Genomic DNA, 21,173 nt, shown 5'->3' with positions numbered 1-21,173 from the left:
AGTCGAAGATTTGAGGTGAAATCTTTTTTGCGGAAACGAGTCAGGGAAGAACTCGGGGCATGCCAGGCTATTGAGACGTCGGATATCCTCACCGCTGGGGAAAGCTCGGTCACGACCGATGCGGTATATCAGGCTTTCGCTACCTTGTTCACTGCGATAAAACGTTTATGAGGATCGCAATGCGGCGATCTCATTACTCAAGGAATAAATGAGAAAACGTCGGCTCCACTCACACCACGCCAGACTTCATACAAACCGTTCCGTATCTGTTCGGAAGGTATTGCTTTTCCACGGAAGATTGAGATTGGCAGTCGACAGAGCGGAGCTATGCACAGCTCGATGTATTTGGACTGAGGTGGCGCCGATGCGGACGGGCTCCCGAGAAATGTTTGATTATACATTTCCTCATCGATCGAGTGCGCTGGCGGAGAAAAATATTTCCCCACGGAACCGTCAACAAATCATACCAAGAATTGTTTCTAGGCCTCTCTTCTGGAATTGCCGTGACGGATGAATTCACGAAGCAGCAATCTGGCGGCTCCGGACGGACCGGGGGAGATCTGCCTGGAAGACTATCGCCGGGGAGAGCCGCATCCAGCTCAGCTCAAAGTTATAATTCCAAAGATCGAATTGCTCGCCCAAGTTTGCGAGCGCGATTCCAGAACAGGAGTTAGTGGAGTCAGGGCGCATACCCGTGAGCGACACCGCGAGAGTCGAATACGGACAGCGCTTGCCCCGAGTGGGACGCTCGCCATAAGAATATCGCGCCGAAGCCGCGATGCTGCAGTTGTGCGACTCCTCTGGGCACTTTCCAAACTTACGGAAACAAATGAGATCGTAATTCGTGACACAATCGTCGCCCTCTCTCATGGCCTCCCTGCGGATGTCAAGAAGGAATGTCGTCCCATCGAGCTCCGAGATGAGTCTGTGATCAATTTGTTCTTCCGATCATTAGCGAAGTTTAGACGTCGGTGTATCCCATAACCCGCAAGGTGCAGCTCTCCATCCCTACTCCTCATTCTTTCGTTTGTGCGTCCGACTATTCGCGCCGACAGAAGACGAAAGTGAAATGATTTGTTCGAAGGCTTTTGTGCCTGCTTGGCTGGCACTTCCAAAATCGAGGCACGTCTCTTCCGGCCGAATTTCTTTAGCGTCCGACCAGACGACACCCCACCTCGTAAATTCAGAATTTTGCTACAAGGAACGGAACAGCCAAGTAAATGGAAGCGCGCTCGCGAGAGAGCAGAACGGGAGGAGGAGAGAGGAAAAGAGCAACGGCCATTTCGTATATCTTTCCGCAAGGCGTCGGTGATGTATGAAACGCATCATCGTGAATGAGCGGCCGAGGTGGAAGAACATCTTTGGAAGATTACTCCAGAAGGAGCAATCTGATAGATTGCTCGGCAAATGGCCCGCTCGTTTAATTTGCGATGCACGCGTAGGAATCTAAACGATTCACGGGGGCTACGCCCCACGTGGACAGTGAAGAGAAGTTGTCTACCTGTCCACCTTCAAGTTCGGAACGAATATGCGAACAAATTGCAGGCTCTCGTAAATCGTTTTCCATCAAGCTCCCGAAACCAATAATAGCCCCACGTGAAGGATGCAGCATTTGGGAAAACAGTGCCGAAACTGTGGGGTTGCCGTGACAGCTTGACTGATGCTAAACATAGAACGTGCTAGAACAGAATGAGTCAATGCTATCCCGGAGAATGTTTTATTAGAAAGCGATTTAGTCGAGACAAAATGAAACGCGAGCAAGAGTAAATAAAATTTGATTGAAACCGGAGATGTTCACACGAATGCTCGCCCGGCCCGTTCTATTGTCGGCCGCTTCTGCCGCAACGATGGGTTGGGACATCGTCGATTGAAGTCGCTCGACTGAATGGAACTCAAGTAGTCATTCGGTTTTACTACGACGGCTACCGTTTCCGATGAATGACATTCCGTTGTACATACATAGGTAATAGGTACGCAATCTTCAGACGGAGCGATATTTCGAAAAATCTGTACAGCGCAAGCGGACAAAGCTCGAGGGTCCGGCGCTCGAACCCATGGCTGATTTCGGAAAACGTTCTTTCTCACATGGGACTTCAGTTTTTTTTTGCTCGAATTAATTATCGCACTAAAAGATAGAAAGCCCCCACAATGTTCTGAGAGATTTAATGTTTCTCCTTTGCAGTCCCGAGTGGAGGCGAAACTTCGAAGTAGAATTTTGAAACTATCTCGGAACGCACAGCTTGCCTCTAATCGCGCCGGGAAGACCGTGGTCGTAGTTCAAGTAGTGGGTAGCGGTACGTGGTAGTGTTCGCATGTCTCCCGTCAGCGACAAGAAGGAGAGCGAGTTCTTTCTCGAGAGCGACGTTAACAAGACAAGCATTCATGTTACGTCCACGAGATCCCGCAGAGTGATTGTTGGTTTTCGACAGGCATGCTTGTACTTGTCGTGAAGAAAGCTCTAAATATCGCTCCTGTTCGGGGAACTTTTCATCGTCAGACATGAGACGTGTTGGCAGTTTTTTTATTCGAAAATTCGCTCTCACGCGTCAAAGGCAACCGGACGCCTTTCGGAATCCCGAGCCGATACCAAGATCTAGAATCGCGTCATTGGAGACAAAAAACAAATTACACGCCATGCCGACATGAGTACATCGTGGTCATACGCAGTACTTGGAGCGCATCAAGGCGACGGTCTTTGGGAGCAGTTTGCGCGACACAGGAACTTCCTGTTCTTCACTGGAGCCGTAAACCTTGGCGCAGGCGATCTCGGGCTCCGTGATCCATGAGGGGGTTCCGTCCCAGCGCGGTATGTTTGTACGGATAGTTTTCCATCGTGTTCAATTAGAAAATGATTTATCTTTGGATCAATATGAGTTCGCCATATGGCTGCTGTGACTGCTGCGTATAAGTAGTTTCCGCAGATCGTTAGTGAGTGCGCTTCAATGCTCACGACTGGATAGCTTAACTTGGCTTCCTTGATTCTCTATTTCCTCTGGTCCTAGCGGATCCCATCGATCCGATCAGGACAGCGGGAGTAGTTCAGAATCCAGGATACCCTCTGAGGAACATCCGCTCAGAAAGTTTAGGATTCGAACCCTTTGACCGATAGAGTCGCACTCTTGATAGGTTGTAATGATTTCTCATTGTTCTAAATTCGAAGACGAGAGTGAAAGATGGAGCCCGAGGCTCAGTTTCTCGCTTCCGACCGTTTCAATCGAGAGAATCGTCCAATCACGAAATCGAATCACCGAGGGACGAGTTGGAGCGCCGAGCCCGATCGACCCGGAGCCGATCTGATTGTTCTCCAGGTGATGGCTTCCGAGATGGCGACAATTGAAGGAGACGACACACTGGGTGAATGTGTGAAATTCGGAAATGAATCGATCGAAAAGTGGCTTGATTCGTTTTGTTCGTGCCATCTTCATGAGAGGTCGTTGACTGGGTAGTCTTCAGCTCTGTTTGCATCGATCATTTCCTTCTCAATCTCATTAATGGCATCGGCGGCTCCCGTGGTAGAATCCATCGCTTTCAGAAGATAAGTGCGACTCTGCTCCTGCAGAGTGTGAATGAGTGGCTGAAATGGCGAATACCATTCGTATTTGTATTAGCTCAGTCTTTACCTTCGGCCTCCGGAATCGACTTGGGCTCGTCGAATTTCTCCTTTGGTCGGCTAACCCCGTAGACGGTTTCTGGTCGCGTCCTGAGAGGCTAAGAAACTTCCGAGATGGAGGCGTCGAGAAATCGATTTGGAAGTGTTGGCAGCGGCTTCCTCTGTGATTGATCGGTGATTACCTTCTTGTTGAGACGGAACACCGCTTCCAGTAGATAGCGTAGAGCCCAGTTGAAGGGAGATAACCCGCTCAGCTCGTCAAATCTGATCGAATGGAGATTTGCGACCTCGAGTTGATTAAGTCGAGCTCCGTCGGGCGTCAGTCCGATATCGAATAATATCACTGAGAATAAAATCGTCTTTCAATTAGTTCGCGAGTCCCTCCATGCCGCCTGTCTACTTCATCTCCGTGCCTTCTGACCCGAACTCCGGAAGGATCCGGAGCTCAGAACTCCCGTGGGAATTCTGACCCATTATCCGTTGTCGCTGCCGCCTTGGAGGGTTTCACCTGACCGTGGGTTCCATGGGTGTTGGAACATGGCGCTTAGCTTGCCGTCAACTAGCGTAAAACGATACAATCGCTGGTCGAATGACAGGTTAGAAAGATCCCCAGACGAATCGAATTATCGTACCTCTCACAGCAGCGCAGCGAGCGATCGCTAGTCTTGCAACACAGATACCTCCAGAAGTTCAATCTTCGAATGAAGAAAGAAACCCGCTCCGCGCGCGGATTTCGAAGGTCATGATTCGAAGCTCTTGATGCCTTCAGATAAAGTTTCCGGTCTCACTTGCTATAGACCGAAGCGGAACTCAACAACTTCTTCCTCGGACGATGGCTCGAGGATCATAATGACTTCTGCGGCGAAAACTCGCGATGGGGACCAGGGGGAGTTCTTTCGTCGGCGATATATAATTTTTGGAACTCCCGTTCCCTAAAATTTTCGGAAATCGACACAGTCTGGAAATTCCGTTGGAAACTCAACACGCTCAATCCATGACGTAATAACTGTACGCTCGTGAGCGAGACACGCTGCGGCCGTTTGCTCGAATAGTGGGAATGAGCGTCGACTTGAGGCGTCATGAAGGCGAGAATATTCGCTGAGCAGTATATTCCAGAGATTGTCCCCGAAATACGCAACCCGTCGTCGCTATGGGTGATTCATGATGAGGTGCTGATTGACGTTTACTCGCGTAATATCCGTCGAAAGTTTCGATCGTTTCATCGCTCGCGAATCGGGCGAACAGTGTAGCAATAAGCGAACACGTCGAATCAAGCCGCTTATCTCGGTCGCTCACAGAACAGATTGCTGGAGACGTCCCCTGACAAAATCGCTATCCGTACTTACGCATAAACGCGACCGGATAGCATATCCGCGACGTACGTTGAACGTTTTGCAAGTGGAAAATTGCTCATCGAATTTCTTCCACTCCTTCACTTCTTCCAGCTTGATCGCATCGGCGGATACATTCAGCATTATATTGCGGGGCAAACATTCCACTGCGGTTGCCCTTGTCAGATGTTGCGCTAACAATGGCTGTTGATTGTTGGAATCTTAATATCGATAACATTGGCGTTCGTTCGGTGTAGAAATTCAATTTGATTCTATGTTCGACTTCGCCAGGTTCAAATGTTCTCTTCACCGAGAAGCGAGAACGAGGGAGAAAATTGCGAGCGAACGGCTGAAGCTCGTAAAGAGGGCGAATTCCGAACTTGGATCGAATGACCGAAACTCATGATTTCACGGACTCATATCAAATAATCATGGGTTCCGGTTTTCGCCGTGGGGATCCAATTACGCAAAGCGAAAAAGGATAAACTCAACGGTCGCGCATTGAAAAATGAGCCATGCCTAAGTCTTGAGCAGGACATCAGCTTCACTCATTCGGCTGATTGAGCCGGCAACAGCCGTCGTGATTTTTGTCATTTTGTTGCTTGTTCTCTTCGGCCAAAGTACCATAAAAATAATTGGCTCCAATCTATAAGACGGTAATATGTCAGATTGGCAGTCCATTGAAGAGACGGCGAGACGAATCCGCCGTCTCGCTGCAGTCTTCGCAGCCGTAAGTTAAATCGACGGCCCTGAACATCCGTCGAAGCCTAATGAAAGCATGACCAAGCGATAGTAGTAAGAATAACGGTCGAAGCTTACCAATCCTGTTGAGTGCCAAACGGAAGTCACCGTTGACGTTTGGAAGAAGCCACGGTAGCTTGTAGCGGTAGCGGCCACGGAAAGCGAGCTTCGGTGAACCTAACTTCGTGATAATATGGAGCGAGTCCTCGGTGATGTTCAAGTGAGCGTTGTCGTATCTGTGTGATCGATCGATAGATGATTGGGGAGCGCATTGCAGATTTTTTTCTCCTTTTTTCCTTCCCGATAGCGAATCTTCTCTCAGACAGGCAAAGCCCTACTTTTCCCGGGGATTCTACTCTGTTTGTTTGTCTGTTTGCCATCTATCCTTCTGATGGATGGATGGACCGACCGACCGAAAGATTCAGCGGACGACGGACTGACCGGCTTCGAATGCGGAAGAAAAATCGGAAACAAATCGCGGCTGAATGAATCAGAGGTGGAGCAGCGATGGTATTGTACCTGTACGCGTCACTGATGCCGGTAAGTGTGATGTTTGCGAGGTGAACGCCTCCTTTTGTGAGATCTCCCAACTGCGCCGGGTCGATTCGCGCGTCGAATTTCGGGAGATTCTTCAGAATGTCGTCCACGAAGTCATTTGCGGCGGATGTGCCGGGTCTCGATGGGCCCTCATCCAAACTCCTAGATTTCTGCCCGACAACAAAATTGTCCGAAACCAACTCTTCGCGTTCCAACGCCCGAACTGACGGAGACATGCGGAAAAAAAATCCTAGAATTAGGAGATATTTCGGCGTTATTCTGTTTGGACGCTCCGATTCCGCAAAGCTCCCGAGCTCCGACTGAGGCATATTCCTTTAGAGTACGAGGAGAGACAGCTACGAATTCTTCGAATCTATTCTACTGTGGAGCAGACTTGAACAATATATTCCACGATGATCCTCAGTCGAGCTATCGTTGCTGTTTCTGCTTCTGCTTCTGTATCCTCTTGCAATAGGCGCTCATCAGTTCCCCGGAACTGTTCCCAGGGCATTTCAAGGATGTCTTGCCATCTAGCTGTGGAGTGAATAGAAAGATTCGTCTGGAGTACTCACCTTCACTGCGGCCTATCGACTCAGTAAGCGTGACGGGCAGAACAGACTGGCTCAGCAGTTCGCGTTTGATTCGTTCCCAAGATATTTCTATTATAGCCCCAGTTTTGTTCGAACGCAGACAAAACGACTACTCCTGACCGAAATGCCCCAGAATCAAACTTTCTGATCGGATGAGTTCCCCGCTAGCAGGTGAGCGAAAAAATTAAAGGCCTTCCCAGCCCAAAAAGGCCTCAAGCGCCCCCCCCCCCTATCACCTCTAACGAGATCAGGCGCGCGCTTCCCGCCTTCTGACCCATGCTTCCCATGAGCTCGCCGCACTGTTAGGCGATCACTTCGCTCTGAGACTGAAGAAATACCTTCAGGTAAGAGCACCATCATCATTTCAGCAACTCAAGGAGTCGCACCCTCTTTCTCTTTCTAGGTGAAAATTTCGAGTCTCTCGGCTCAAGGTAAGGTAATTAAATTGTAGGCTGGCTCTAGGAATCTGGAACGCATCCGGAGGACTCAGATTGCGAGCTCCAGGAAGTTATGTCATCGCATTCGTAGCCGAACCCCCCTAATTTGAAAATCCAGCTCCGTCTTCCATCCGCTACATGAAGGGATGAGATTCGGCTCGCTGTGGGGAATCCATTTTCGAACCAAATACAAAGAATCTATTTCAACAGCATCGCTCGATAATGAAACCGATTGATCACAGCGAACAAAGTGTTCTTAGTCTTACCAAAAATCAAGCGGAGAAGAAGAAAAACACCACACACAATGTAATCCCTCTGTTTCACCATAGTCTCACAAGCCGGTCACTCGATAGAACCTCGGGTCACATTCCAATGATTTGTTGCATATTTCATAGGACCGGAACCAGATCAAAGCTGCGATCCGAACCCACGGCGAGAAGTCATCCAAAAGACATAAGGAAGTCTTAGGACCACAGACTTATCTGATCTCGGGGCAGGTGGATCGGAAGTTGGTAATTTCATCAAGCAGTGTCATGCAGACAGACAGTCGGTCGGTGAGTTAAGTCATGAACATTTCTGGCCTTTTTTCTCACCCAAGGTCGCACCGAATTCCCCTCGCCATCCGGAAAGCGTTTCTGAAATTCTGTATCAGTCAGTTCAGCAAAGCAAACCAACGTATGACGCTCCTTTCCGAGAACTCGTACGGAACAGCCCGAAACCCGAGGACTCGGGGATAGCCTAGTTTCGCTCCGAAAATGACGTTCACGAGTCGGCATGCGGAACTTTCATCCGGGAGACAGTGTCCCAAATCGAACGAGAGTTTCTAGGAGCTATTACTCAAGTCACAATCTATAAGACACATGGTCCCATCCTCATCGCGGCTATGCTTCAGTCACTCATTGTCTGGCGGGGAACAAAAGTCTAGGTGGGAAATGACTCGCACCGGATTGAGCAACGCGAACGCTCACGGAGGCCGTGACTCATGAAAGGGGGCTGATAATTGAATTTAGGCTTGGTAAGCGAGCGATTTTCTCGCCGCTTTGATTCTCGTTCGTTTGCCAGCGACCAGGTAGGACGGGGACTTGATTTACGACTGACGATACAATCTTCCTTTACTGTCCCATATCTTCCCGTCCCTATGCTTGCTTTCAAAAAAATTTGCTTATGAGGTTTCATTTGAAAAATACTCCGCATATTTATGACGGTCTATTGGACGGAGAGCCTGCGATCTTATCGCTATGCTGCCGAACGAGCTCCTGCACAGATCTGTAACTCATTCCCTAGAGCAGGACCTGCGTTCGAGGATATTTGATCTGTCTTTTTCTAGTTTGACTCAGAATCAGAGGTGGCGAGTGAGGCGGGACAATCCCGAAGTGATTTTCTTCCCGAGTAATTGTGACTAGGATTCGTTGCCTCGTTCACACAATCGTCAACTTTCGGTGTTCGCCCCTGTTCCGATCATATTTCGAATCTCGTGCTTGGATGTCGTTAGCTTCACCTGCGGCGTGAGGAGATTTACGAAAATAAATTTAACATAGAACATCCTCCCCTATCGATTGTCTCCTCCATTGAAGCGAACCCTCGGATTCGAACCGCGGGCGCCAAACGTTTCTCTTTATCGCTGCGAGTCGTTCAGACGTTTGACGCTAACGTTCCGATGGAAATACCGAATGGGGGATGCGGTTGATCAACTTTGTTAATGAGCACTGCCGATTGCTGATTTCCGTTCAGTCGAATTCGAGCTAAATGCGATTTAGGCTTTCCGGTCCCCACGCCCCGAAGATGAACGATTCGAATTTGCTATGAATCCAAATTGTCGCCACCATGAAAGTTCGCCCTTTTGATTGGCCCGTCCCCGGTCGAAAATCACGTGTTCATTCTGACGTGAGCACAATCCCCGCGCTCTGCTGATCAGACCTGAGAAGACTGAGGACGTCTACGGGACAGCTCAGATGCAGGCCGTGCGGGATTCATAGGGCGATGCACTCACGATGTTGAGAAAGCCGCAGTCATACGGCGAGAGCATTTTTCCTCAATGAAGATGATGCTCTTCGAAAATCGCTCCGTCATCCTCGCTCTTGGGAGGGGCTAGATGTCTGCGCAGATTATCATGACATGAGACATGACATCTTCAGTCTATTCTGGTAAACGATCGGGACTGATCCGAGAATTGGTTCGTGGTCCGTACTTCAACTTGCAGCAATCCGGTGACTCGAGTCCTCCGGCTGAGTGGAGCATGCCGATGGCTCTGGAGAAAAACGTGGAAGCCACTATGGGAGCCGATAATTTCAAAAGACGGACATCGAGGATTGTCTTCCTTGACTCAAGCCCGAGCTCGCGATTCGCGATGCGATGCCTTGATCCAGAGCCATTGCCCGTTAGGAGCGGACTCAGATCAACTCATGCGAAAAAATCATTCCCCAAGCAAAAACTCTCGACGAAGGCTCCAATCAGACCTGATCATGTAGGGGCCAAAGTATGCAAAGTCACTCCGCCTAGTGCTCTCGACCAGTACTTCCTGGCCCTCTCGCTCTGTTCGCGAGTATTTTTAACGCAAATATTAGAATAGCCCCTGGAGAGAGCGGTTCTCCGATGTACATAGTCGGCTCGTAGGTAGTAGGTAGATAGCTCTCAGAGTGGAATTCCTCAGATACCTAAATTGGCAGCATCGGTGACTACCGGGGCTAGGACGAGTACTGGCACCAGAAGAGTCTGCAGTGATATGGTGGCACCACCAGCTGGTTTGTCGATGACAACAGCATCGAACTGGTTTCGAGTCGAAGCATTTTTACTTCCTACTTGTATCTGCAGGTGCATGAGTATGAGCTCGACGTAGGGCAACTGAGGGATGCGAGTAGACTACTGCCAAAACTACTGATGAAAGATTTGATAAGGTTTTTATCTCCTCATATTGAAACCAATCCCGAGAATTTTCGTTGGCTTTTTTTAACTCCTCTTTTTTTGTTGAGGATGACGGTTCAAGCTGACTAGCTCGTCACAGCTATTCATTCGCCACCCGATCGAGGCAGCTTATCAGGAGCCTGAGCGCTTTCGTTCAGTCGACTGCGAAGAAAAAAACGATGAGACCGATCACTTTCCGGAGCTGTTCACTTCAAACACACATCTCGGAATTCAAAAAGAGTATTCGATCGGAATTCGAATATCAAATGATTCCGTCATGGATTCCGATCCGATTCTATGCGTCACGCTTTGTTCTAGCCTCGTATGCACGCCTGACGTCACCGTATTTTCCTGGCTCTCTTCCTCAAGGAATGCCAGACGCGCTAAATGTTTCAGTGGATACGATGTAGCATGGGACGCGGCTCTGTAGCGGAAATGACAGAATTCACAGCAAATGTAGAACGGACTGAGCATTTAGAACAAACACCCACAAGCCTATGTTCGATATAATTCACACAGATGCATAATTTGCCCCGCAGGGAGCTATGAACATTCTTGAACGTATTCAAGTCAGGAATTCGGCATTCGATCGTGGGTAGCGAGTGGCGTCTTCCGACGTGGCCCCCGGTTCGTCGATGGCAGGTTCTCGATAGGATTTTTCGAAATTAAGAAAAAGATGATCCCTCCGCGGGGCTTGTGTCTCATTCGGAAGACGTCAATCAAGCAAAGGGTATTTGTGGTTTTGGTTCGGGGTTTTCGCTTCGCCGATGGCGTAGGACTTCCCCGTCTAGTTTTCACCAGATAGTTCACAATGTACACAGCAAAAACTTCCTCGTTAGAGCTGTATCGCATAAAAGGCTCACGTAATACGGCCCGCTGCTTGTCAGTTATCGATAAATCGATCCTGTGAGCCATCGGAAGCCTGCTCCTGCTCTTTCCACGCTGCCCAACCGAATGATTGAAATTCCGAGATATCGACTCCGTCCCATTATTATGACTTTTGCTCCGCATTTTTGCGAAGCCTATCGGGCATCGTGAAGCTGACCGAGCACCAAAAAAAGAGCCGACTGGCACGGGCTCATAACACCAGGAGTCATCTTCTAAAATTGAGCATTTCTTTTGTAATGAAGTTCGAACCTGGTCAAGAACTCGAAAGATTCTGCGGGAAAATTCTAATTTCCCCGCGCCACAGCGAGGTTCTCCCGAAGCGTCCCTTCGAATCAGAGGTACATGGAGACTCCAGATTTGATCAGCTCTATTTCTTCTCTTGGAAACAGTCGCTACCATCAAGGGAAAGATAATTTGAATCTCATTCTAGGGGAAGGAAATGGAAGCGCCCGTGAAGTGTGATTGAAATGATTGAGCGTCTCTGGATTGGTTCAAAGTGCTTAACGCGAGACGTCTGGGGAGAAAAACTGGGGCGCTGAGTATTTCGAAAAAAAATATGATCATTCGATCCGGTCGTTTCTCTATCACTCAGATCATCGTCCATCGACGATTTATTGATGAGATTTGTACTATTTGACTCCTACGACAAGAGGAAAGAGGAACGCAGCAATCTCTCCTCGCTCGCGGAAGACGATTTTGAACCCCATCGACCGCGATCATTCATCAAGTCTTTCTTCTCGTTTACTCGCGCCGATGTTTTAAGTGGCGGTGTCAAAAACCGCGCTCCGTAAACCGGCGTCTGCCCATTCATACGTCCGCTTGCAGCATCGTCGACCACACTGAAGTATTGACCACATAAATGCTGGTCTGAATTACGTCACAGCATCATATAGCTCACAAACAAAGCTTTCACGGAGCGACCGGGATACAATGCCTGCTCCACCCAGATTTTTCGACGAAATAGAGTGAATTTCCGCCGACATCTCCCTTCTTGAGCGGCTTGCATCTCTCATCGTAAAATTTTCCCACGAGGAGCACATCGGAGGCAATTAAACCGATTCAGGAACGAGAAGATGCGGCAAGACATTCCGCATCCGCGAAATCACACAACTTCGGAGCACGCAAGCGATTCCGTTGCGAGGCGTCGGTGCCGCAGTCATTCTCATTGGAAGAGTTTTTGATGATTTGTATCGCCGGACATAAAAGATTCTTTGGCTGTCATCAGCTGCTGCGGTTCAGTTTTGTTTCGCGCAGGCGAAGACTCGATGAACGACAACGTTTTTTTCTTGTTCCGGCAATACTGTAGAATTTCCCATGCGGCCGGCTGGATGGCGATAGACCACGCGATCATCGCGTCGGATGATTCCGGAGAGGTTCAAAACCCATTAGGGAACATCTCTGTGACGCGACAGGTACGCGAAGCGGAAATCACCGAGAGTTCAACGCGCGTCGTCGCCGCGTGTGAGAAACGTCCCTATTCATGGAAGTATTTCCACTCCCCTCAATCACGTATGATCGACCACAAGACCAGCAATGATTGAATAAGGTTCGGGTATGCTCCGAAAATTTTGATCGGCTTGCGGTAATTGGACGAATCGGTGCGTCACCGTCCGACGAGCCGCATTGCTAACGAGAAAGACACTGCCCCACTGAATGGTCCACCCAACGATGGTCAGCTCGGACGAGTCACCAAGAGGAATTCTGAAATCGTTGAAATCGAGTAAGGCACAGCTCGAGTAAGCGAGACAGGCGTGCTCGCATTATCGGGCTTCCGGATCGATGCCGGCGTTTCGAACGCCGATCCACAGATTTTCCCAAACGGGGGGCAACGTCTTTATCCGTGTCGGTTCTCTTCGCGTCGATGTTTCAGACTTGAGAAATCGTCTAGTGGCGACTAAATCCAAAGTGTCAAGGGCTCTCGCCTCTGTATAAAGGAAAGGTCGATTCCGGTAGCGAAGCGAGTTGTTGGCGGTGTCTTTGTTGTTGCTGTTATCGGGTATTTTTATTTTCGATTTTCCTCTCGTCATCGCGGAGAGTGCGCTACTGACTCGCGGATGTCATCGGTGACTTTTTCGCTGGTGACAGGCTTGATACTCGGAAGTCGAATAAAATAATCACTCGACTTTTGGAATGGGGACATCTTGCTTCTCAAAATATACTGTCTCGCAATAAGACCTGGAAGATCCGATTTTTCAGCTTGAAGATTACGCTGCGAAACGGCGCCTCAGCTGCCTCGGCAGCTGATCCCTTCCATGACTGACGATCCTTGGGGCGAATATCCTCCGGAGAATCCACCGACCCCAGTGTTCCTACGGAGAGGAGAACGTCCGCGAGTATGAAGGCTGTGGCGGAGACACATAGCGAGCTTTGGGGAAAATCAGCTCGCGGTAATTTGAGGGCATCTCGGGAGGGTGATAATCGTCTTAGAAAGAGGTAACACGATTTTTCATGGAAGGAAATGCCTCCCTGTTGAGAAAGGAGAACAAGCCGACGTGGAGTGGAATGCGGGAAAAATGCACTGAAGCAACAGCAGCGAAGCTCAATTATCAACTACCTTGTTCGGACGTAAATAAATCAATCACGTGAGCGCAATGTGGATTCAAGATGCTCCGCTTCGCAGAGAAGAGATTTGAACTTTGATTTGTGAAGAGTGAATGCCCTGTCGACGCGACGCACAGGTCGGAGCCGAGTCGCGGCAGGTCTGTGAATCGTCTCCTACATTAAAATTCAGAGAAGCGTTCCCGGAACATTGCAAGGGAGATGCATTTTTCCATGAGTGGTGATTTCAGCGTTTTGTCTCTCATCATCGTCTGAGCGCCCTGGTCATTTTCTCTGCGAGTGAAACTTCTATATCACGCTCGTAAGAGCCGAGCAGCCTCCCCGGTGGGGTCGGATCGTTGCAGAGCTTTCTCTCTGTAAATCCTAAAACGTACGTATTCTTCGTCTTCACCCTCTTCATATGACCGAATACGAACGTTCGAACATGTTTAATCGATGGACGTTCAGTAACCCGGAAGTATTCAGCGAAACCTCCTTGGGGAGAGCTCGTAGCAAAGAAGAGTTCTTGATGCGGGCGTACTCCCTCGCTTTGGAACGCGATGTGTTCACGAGTGGCTAGCCGGGAGCCGTTCCGATTCGTGTGGGAACTGGCGAGAAACATCATGTCCACACGTCCGCAGAACGCTCGACCCTTACTCGCAATGTTTGAGTTTCATAATGACGAAAGTCAAAATTACTCGCGACCACTAGTCTAATCTTGGCAGTCCTCATTGCGAGCCCCTTCTCCGGGAGGGGTGGGGCAGCACTATGAAGAGCATGGATCTTCCTTAAGATATGATCCAGGGGGGGAAATGCTACTTTCCGTGATATGAACGCCCATCGCGATCACCATGCTCATGATGAGCTCAGTGCTTCTCACGGAAACCCAGGATGGAGTATTCTTCATAGCTTTCTCTGTACTCTCCCCTTCCTATCGGTCAGAATTGCGAAGAGGAGAAGCGGTAATGAACATGCACTTGACGTGCGCGGATAGGAGCTCATCGACTTCGGCATTGCGGGAGGCTCACGGCTGATCCGAATTCTCGAAAAGAGAGCTTCCGCGTACAATGGTACCAGGGGAGAAGTTCCCCACGATATCTTGATTCTGGTCTGATTATTCGGGTCTTTAATCAATTGAACTTTTGGTATAGATTGGAGCGTTGCGCTCCTCATACCTCCTCACGGTATCGATGGAATAAATCGAGTTTCGGATCTCGGAGCCATTGAGAGAAAGACCGAAAACCGGTGTTATTCCATAGTGTCAGCTTTCCGAATCCTTATATCCCACCGTGTGGAAACCCCGAGTTCTATCTCCACAAAGCTTCAGCCGAGAAGAAGCCGAAGGAGCGTCCCCCCGTCCGGCATAGCCGAGTGATCAAACTCTATAAGAGGCTTCCTACACCAGGACTGATTGCAGGTCAACGTATCGTGGATCATCGTTTCCAGCGACGGTAGGAGCCACTAATCCTCTCGGAGTAGAACGTGATGAATCGTAAACTGAGGCGTTTCCGCTGAGGAAACGAGGACAGAGAAACGAATAAATGAAAACCTCAAACTATGATGACTGACTCGCATCACACTGAAGCTATCGACAATCTATTGGCTCCTTTGCTCTGATTCTAAGCAGACGCTCCCAGACAAAAGCTGATACGAGCATCCAATGTTTATGATTTCTTCCGAGAATCCTCACCCTTCTTGCTCTATCCTCTCTACCGTTGCATCCAGGGCACCAGTCCGCTAGCAGGTGAAGACGTCAGCGTCGACCGCGCGTCCTAAAACTTCAAAGATGATCTTCATCCTCTTCCAGAGCAATGGTGCAATGACGGCGGTCAAAGAAATTGTGTAAAACGCTGGACTGCAAAATTGAAAACAGTCAATTATTCATCATTAGACATCGGCGGCGCTCACCCGACGGTTTTCGCTTATCATCCCGCGGTATGGAAATGCAAATCACGGTTTCCGCCACAAATCATTTCACCATTCAAATCCGATCAGACCTCAAATCCACTGAGCGACCGGACAAAGTGGAGCTCAACGATGCATGCAGTGCCGAAATACTTCGTACGGATTGAAGCTTTCCCCATCGTTCAGGATTGAAGGATCTTCGAACACTTCGGATCGATTATTCGAAAGAGCTTTCGGGAATGAACTGCGCATAGGCTCCTTGTACCAAACGACCTTGGGATGGAAATAAATTCAAGAGCCTTGTCCCATCGATCAAAAGAAGGCTCAGGTCGAGCTTGTTGATGGTATGTGGTTCTACGTTCGCATCGATGAGACGCCGTGTCTATAATGAGTCAGTAGACAAATTAAGTCTCGAGTGCGTTGCCATCCTCTCCTTTCTAGCAGATGTCACATGATTGCGCGGTCACTGCAATTGAGGGATCTCGTGAAAGTCGTAGAGGGATCAGTAAACTACCATAACTTGACGCGGAGCTGTGGCCGACGTAAACAGGCTGTTGTCTCGCACAGAAGAAAGTGATTCACCCGTTTAATATCTTCCGGGACGAACGACATTTCGAAGACAACGCTGAGGATTGGGTGCAGTCTGACGGGAGTTGTTCCGAATTCATTCATCACAATTCTCCGAGCAGGCCGATACCCGGTGTGAACTTTATGACCTGTGACGGAAAGCAGCTCGATGGCTCCTTTGACGAAACTCGCACTCGTGGCAGTTCTGCTCATGAGCTCGTTGATTTCGGCGCAGAATTCTTCTTCGGATAGTTCCCAGAGCGATTCCTCCGGTACAAGTTTCGAACTGGATTCGTCTGAAGTGTCTCGAGAGGAAACGAAGACAACGATTTCTTCAACAACGATCAGTGATGAAGAACAACTTCCATCGAACGACACATCGATTTGTCCAGATGATGACACGGAGATAATCGACGTGAGTTCTCTATCCTAGACCCCTCGCAGGAAACGCTGTCGACGGGATCCATGATCCCTGGCCGGTCCGGGACCGAAGTTTGGGCTGTCAAGCGTATGTATGGCGCTGTCGGAGTTATGGGGAGTCTGTGCTAATTTTCTCGAATATTCCAGCTGACCTCATGTTATATCCTCTGCACCAGTCAAGAGATCTTCTACAAACCGAATGGATATAAGGAGGCGGGAACGGAATGTGAGATCAAAGATTATGTTGAAGGAACGAATATATTGAAAGCAACTTACGTCGGAGAGTGCGATGGAAAAGGGCACTGTTTCAAAGTAGTCAATGCAACGACGACGTCAGTTCCAGTCATCAATGGGACAATCGTCGGAGAATAAAGAAATGTTGTAAATTGATCGGTGTAGAGCGATATGTGTTTTGGGCTTTCGCCCTAAACGTTCTCGAATAGCTCGATATTCGGGGTAGGTCCGAATGCGACATATCATAACAGGTCACACTATCATCGGAGTCTCGGGGAGCTCTGCTTTTCTGCACCTCGATCATTGCTTCCGGGAAGCGTTCTGTAGCGCGGCTGCGGATGCTCGATCAAGCTCCATACAGCTGTCCGTGAATCGCTTCTTGTGATCGAATAATTAACGATGCATCTCGCGCCTGTTTTTTTCGCTGTTTTTTCCGTGTTCGGTGATAACACGCACCGGTCCGATGTAACGTGGGATGAAATAATGAAGACGAATACCCTAAGGAGAATCGCCTCTGAATCATCAGCCACTGCGCGGGGACCAATCATTCCAGAGCCGATGCTAGGACCCTATCGATAGCACGGGCAAAGCAGTCGCCGAAGTCAAATTTTTGGAGGAGTAAGGAGAATAGGGATTGAATGATTGCCGACACGGCCATGGAGCATGAGAGCGAGGCATCTCGCTTTTTTCGATGTGGTCGTCCTCGAATTCGGAGCGTTTGGGAACGGTCGGATATAAGAGATCCAATAACGAATCTAAGTTCCCAACTAAGCGACATCCACATATCCATGCCACTGACGCTGAGAAATCTAGCGAGTCATGCGCAGGACATCGGTAAATTACGGAGAAGTCCCCTCGCATCATGCACGAGTTCTATGAGCTGCCAAAAACCGAGCGCGCCCCTGAAGGCGGGCTTCCGTATTGTTGTGCCCTCGGAGCTATTCGAGTCCTATTTGAATATCGTCATCGTTATTCACTTCACGCTGGGTTCCGAACTGCACACCTATCGATCGTGCCCTCGGGCATGAGCGGTTCAATAAATCCAGAATTTGTCGTTCTTCGAATAAATACTAGATTGACACACATTCGGACGGCCGTCGGAGCAAGGCGAAGAGAAAAAAACCATGACCGAGGGAGCATCGCATCTCTCTGGGAGAGGAGCCAGAAGAGATCGAGAGGCGTCCCACGTATATCACGTGAACTCTGTGAAAGTCGCAGGTTATGCGAATGCGGAGCAATCCGGATTCGCGAAAAATTACTCGGAACCCGAATCGCACACTCAGTGGCCCTCATAGTCAGCCTTTTTGACCGACTGGGCGCTGACCAGGTGCAACTGGCAGTGGACTAGATATGTTTTCTGGCCATCTATGTAGATCGAGGTATGGGCGCCGGATACCGCCTGCAGCTCTTAACAAGTTCTTCCTCTGTATTGGCATGGGGGCTTTTTTTGCTGGCCAAGCAGATTTTTGTATTCATCACATCCTCTAATAACTACACACATGCAAGCTATATGCAAATTGCTGTGAGAGAGACACTGACTCGAGCCAGAGAATTTCGGCGAATTTTCGCTCGGAAAAAACTCATATCTATCAAGCTCGACGATGGCTATGTCTGCAGGTGTCCAGGGTGACCAGTGTGGACTTGAATTAAGGGGCATCTGCATTTCTGACCGATGGGAACGCGGTGTGGTATTTCTTCGCAAAAATTGATCACTACGAGTCAAGGACTCGTTCCCGGGATCCCGGACGGCTGTCACCTGTAGCAATCGCTTTGGAGACTCCGAATAAAGTAAGACTCTGATGGGATTGCAATATCACTCTCTCGATCCCGGAAATCGAGTTCCTCCATGCAGGCTTCTCGTAGATTCCGACTGAAGGGATCGGGAATCCGAATGAGATTCGAAGGCAATTCGAATATCTAGGGATTCGAAGGTCTCCTGTCTGACCTCCACTGAACAAGAATCATGTGTTTCGTTGGTGGTTCCGAGCATGACCGATGTGTCCGTTAATCCAGCCTCGAGCATCCGCCGCGTGCGGAGAAGTGAAAAGCGAAGGCATGGAGAGTGTCGATTCGACTCAGTCAGTTTGTGCCTCGGCATGATTCAACTCGCAGTGAGACTTGCACAACCGTTCGTCTGTCGGTGCGTCCGTCCGTCGGCGACTGTCGGTCGGTCTTCGTGAGTTCGTACACCGAAAACATCAATCAAAATGTTGATTTCATAATCGAGTTTGGCCCGAATCGTTAACACCTACCTACTCAGTAAGTCAGTTAGCGACTACGCGAACTAGCGGGTGCTCTCCTGGATCAGCCAGGGCCCGGGATAGGAAATGCATTTGTACCTCGATGGTGTTGGCGACAGTGCAGTCACTCCTGAATTCGGAAGTTTTTTTCCTCCAAACTAAACATGTCGAAACCCGTTAGGGACAGAGAAACTTTGACATCCGTAATAAATGAGTCGAAGCTGGTTAAACCTAAGCTCGTCGACTTCACTGGAAGGATTAGGCAGCGAAAAGCGAAATACAAGGGGACAGGGAATCATACTGACTCAGTTTCACTGCAGGGGCGTGCTGCAAAACCTTTAGGTAGATTGAGATGCTCGCATTAACGACTTCAACGTGGAGTGAGCGAATCCCGCTCGAGGCCAGATGGGCAGACTTCCTATCGTTCTATGGAGTCCCAAGTCTGAATCGAAGACGCTCGTCCAGTCCCTCGATGCGAGAGCAGCCACCGACAAGACGAGGCTCATCGCCAGTCGCAGGGCGCGCGAAATTTTTCCCGAATGACGATTCGAAATATCGTATCGCTGCTGCTTGTCATAATCATCCGAGGACAGAGCTCCCATTAGGCTCCGTGATGAATAATGACTCTTAGTTTCCTCATAATAAAGTGACACAATCCACCCACACCCGGAAACCGGTGCGCACTTCAGGATCGTTTGTTGCTCGATGAGTCGATGGCGGATTTTAGGGGTCGGATCTCCCGTCTCCAACACATTGGTACAACTACCTACAGCACTCGTGCGAACGGAAAAGACCAAAACATTGGAAGGCCAATCGATGTGGGAAGGAGCTGCTGCTGCTGCCTGTGGTGACTTGCGATACCATATGTCGGCTAGACTGGAGAGCAATTTTCGAAATTGCTGAGCACTTTGGTTTCTGCCTCACTGAGTCTTGAGTACAACATCTTTGCTAGCGGTCGACGACTGGCATGTGAGCTCGCAGGGACAGCAGTCATCACATGCGAGTGGCTCTAATCATGAGGGTCCCGTGTCAGCTTCAAGCTCCGAATTCCGCGGCTTCTTTCCTCCGCCAATCGAACCGAGAAGCCCCCTCGAGGATTATCCGATAGGAGAGAGACTTCCTCGGGAGTATCATTGACGGGATCAATGACCAGGTAATCAATAAATGTACACGTAAGCTCCTCGGAAAGAATCGTGGCGGCGCGCGTTCGGTCGCTGAGCGGAAACCGCTTAACGCAGAACGCATATCACGCAACGATGTATTCTTCGAAAAGTCCCGTTCGTTTTTTTTCATTCTGTCGCCCGGTCTTTTATGCTCTCTCCGTACGATGCAGCACACATGAGTATTCAGTAACAACCCGCTGACTGATGTAACGGTCTCTCTCTGGCCGCCGCTGCCGCCGCACAACAGCTCATACACTTCATCTGGGCCCTAATGAACTCAACGCGCACGATGAACGACGAACCGAGTTCGAGTGAGCGAGGGCCGCGTGTATCGAGTTTTCAAAAGTCCCCTGCTCAAAGTGAAGACTGATTGCGCGCTATTGTTGCCTGTTCCGAATGCACAACCAAGTAACTCAATGGGAGATCGTCGTCCTATGCCGCTAGGATCGCAGTGCCACTCGCATGTAGTCGTATAGTTGGTGGTGGTGGTGGCGGCGGCTGTAGTGGTGTCACTGCCGCTGGTGGTAGACCAGATGGTGTTGAAGAACAACCTTCTCGGCCTCTAGAGCCATCCGCTTGCTTTTCTGAAATACAGCAAAATACACATTGACTCGCACTCTCACTCGCTCAGTCTTTCATTTGCTCGCTCGTTCACATGGAGAGTTCGGAGAGACTTCTACACCTCGCTAATGGCGAGAGAGAGTGAAAATGTGCAACCATCGAGTGTGTCCGGCGACATCTCGTGCAACGCGGACTTGTCCTAAGCTCACGCCCTGCTGCCGTCAGACGTTCCTCGTGACGCGTTGACACACTTCTCCAAACCGCGATCCTCTTTCAAGCACGGTTCTCATCAAGAAGCGAGCACGCTCACGACCCTGATTCTTGACGATCTCGAGCATCGGGGAGAAATCCTCTTCAGCTCATCCGCTCCTCCGAGCTCCGGCAAAAGGGACAGGGGGCACCCGGATTTGAACCGGGGACCTCTCGATCTGCAGTCGAATGCTCTACCACTGAGCTATACCCCCACGTGTGTCACAACGAACCATCGACGATTTTGGCCGCGCGGCGATG

At 49.6% G+C, this 21,173-nt stretch overlaps 1 protein-coding gene and 1 non-coding gene across 2 annotated transcripts; both read right to left on the bottom strand.

The window, feature by feature from the left end:
* Positions 1 to 3,177: 3,177 nt before the first annotated feature.
* On the bottom strand, positions 3,178 to 6,455 carry LOC108863853 (uncharacterized). Its single transcript, XM_018638504.2, has 4 exons — positions 6,202 to 6,455; positions 5,761 to 5,918; positions 3,793 to 3,953; positions 3,178 to 3,574 (listed from the first exon to the last, which is right to left on the bottom strand). Exons 1-4 carry the CDS (start codon positions 6,453 to 6,455, stop codon positions 3,422 to 3,424), a joined length of 726 nt encoding a protein of 241 aa, XP_018494020.1. The 3' UTR covers positions 3,178 to 3,421.
* A 14,600-nt stretch (positions 6,456 to 21,055) lies between these two features.
* TRNAC-GCA (transfer RNA cysteine (anticodon GCA)) lies at positions 21,056 to 21,127 on the bottom strand. Its single transcript has one exon. It is a non-coding gene; the product is annotated as a tRNA-Cys (tRNA).
* Positions 21,128 to 21,173: the final 46 nt, after the last annotated feature.

Source organism: Galendromus occidentalis, unplaced genomic scaffold (genome assembly GCF_000255335.2).
Source record: "Galendromus occidentalis unplaced genomic scaffold, Mocc_1.1 scf7180000077086, whole genome shotgun sequence".
In the NCBI taxonomy this organism is placed as follows: Eukaryota; Metazoa; Arthropoda; class Arachnida; order Mesostigmata; family Phytoseiidae; genus Galendromus; species Galendromus occidentalis.
Note: the sequence above shows the minus strand (reverse complement) of the source record. Positions and strands in the feature narration are given on the sequence as shown.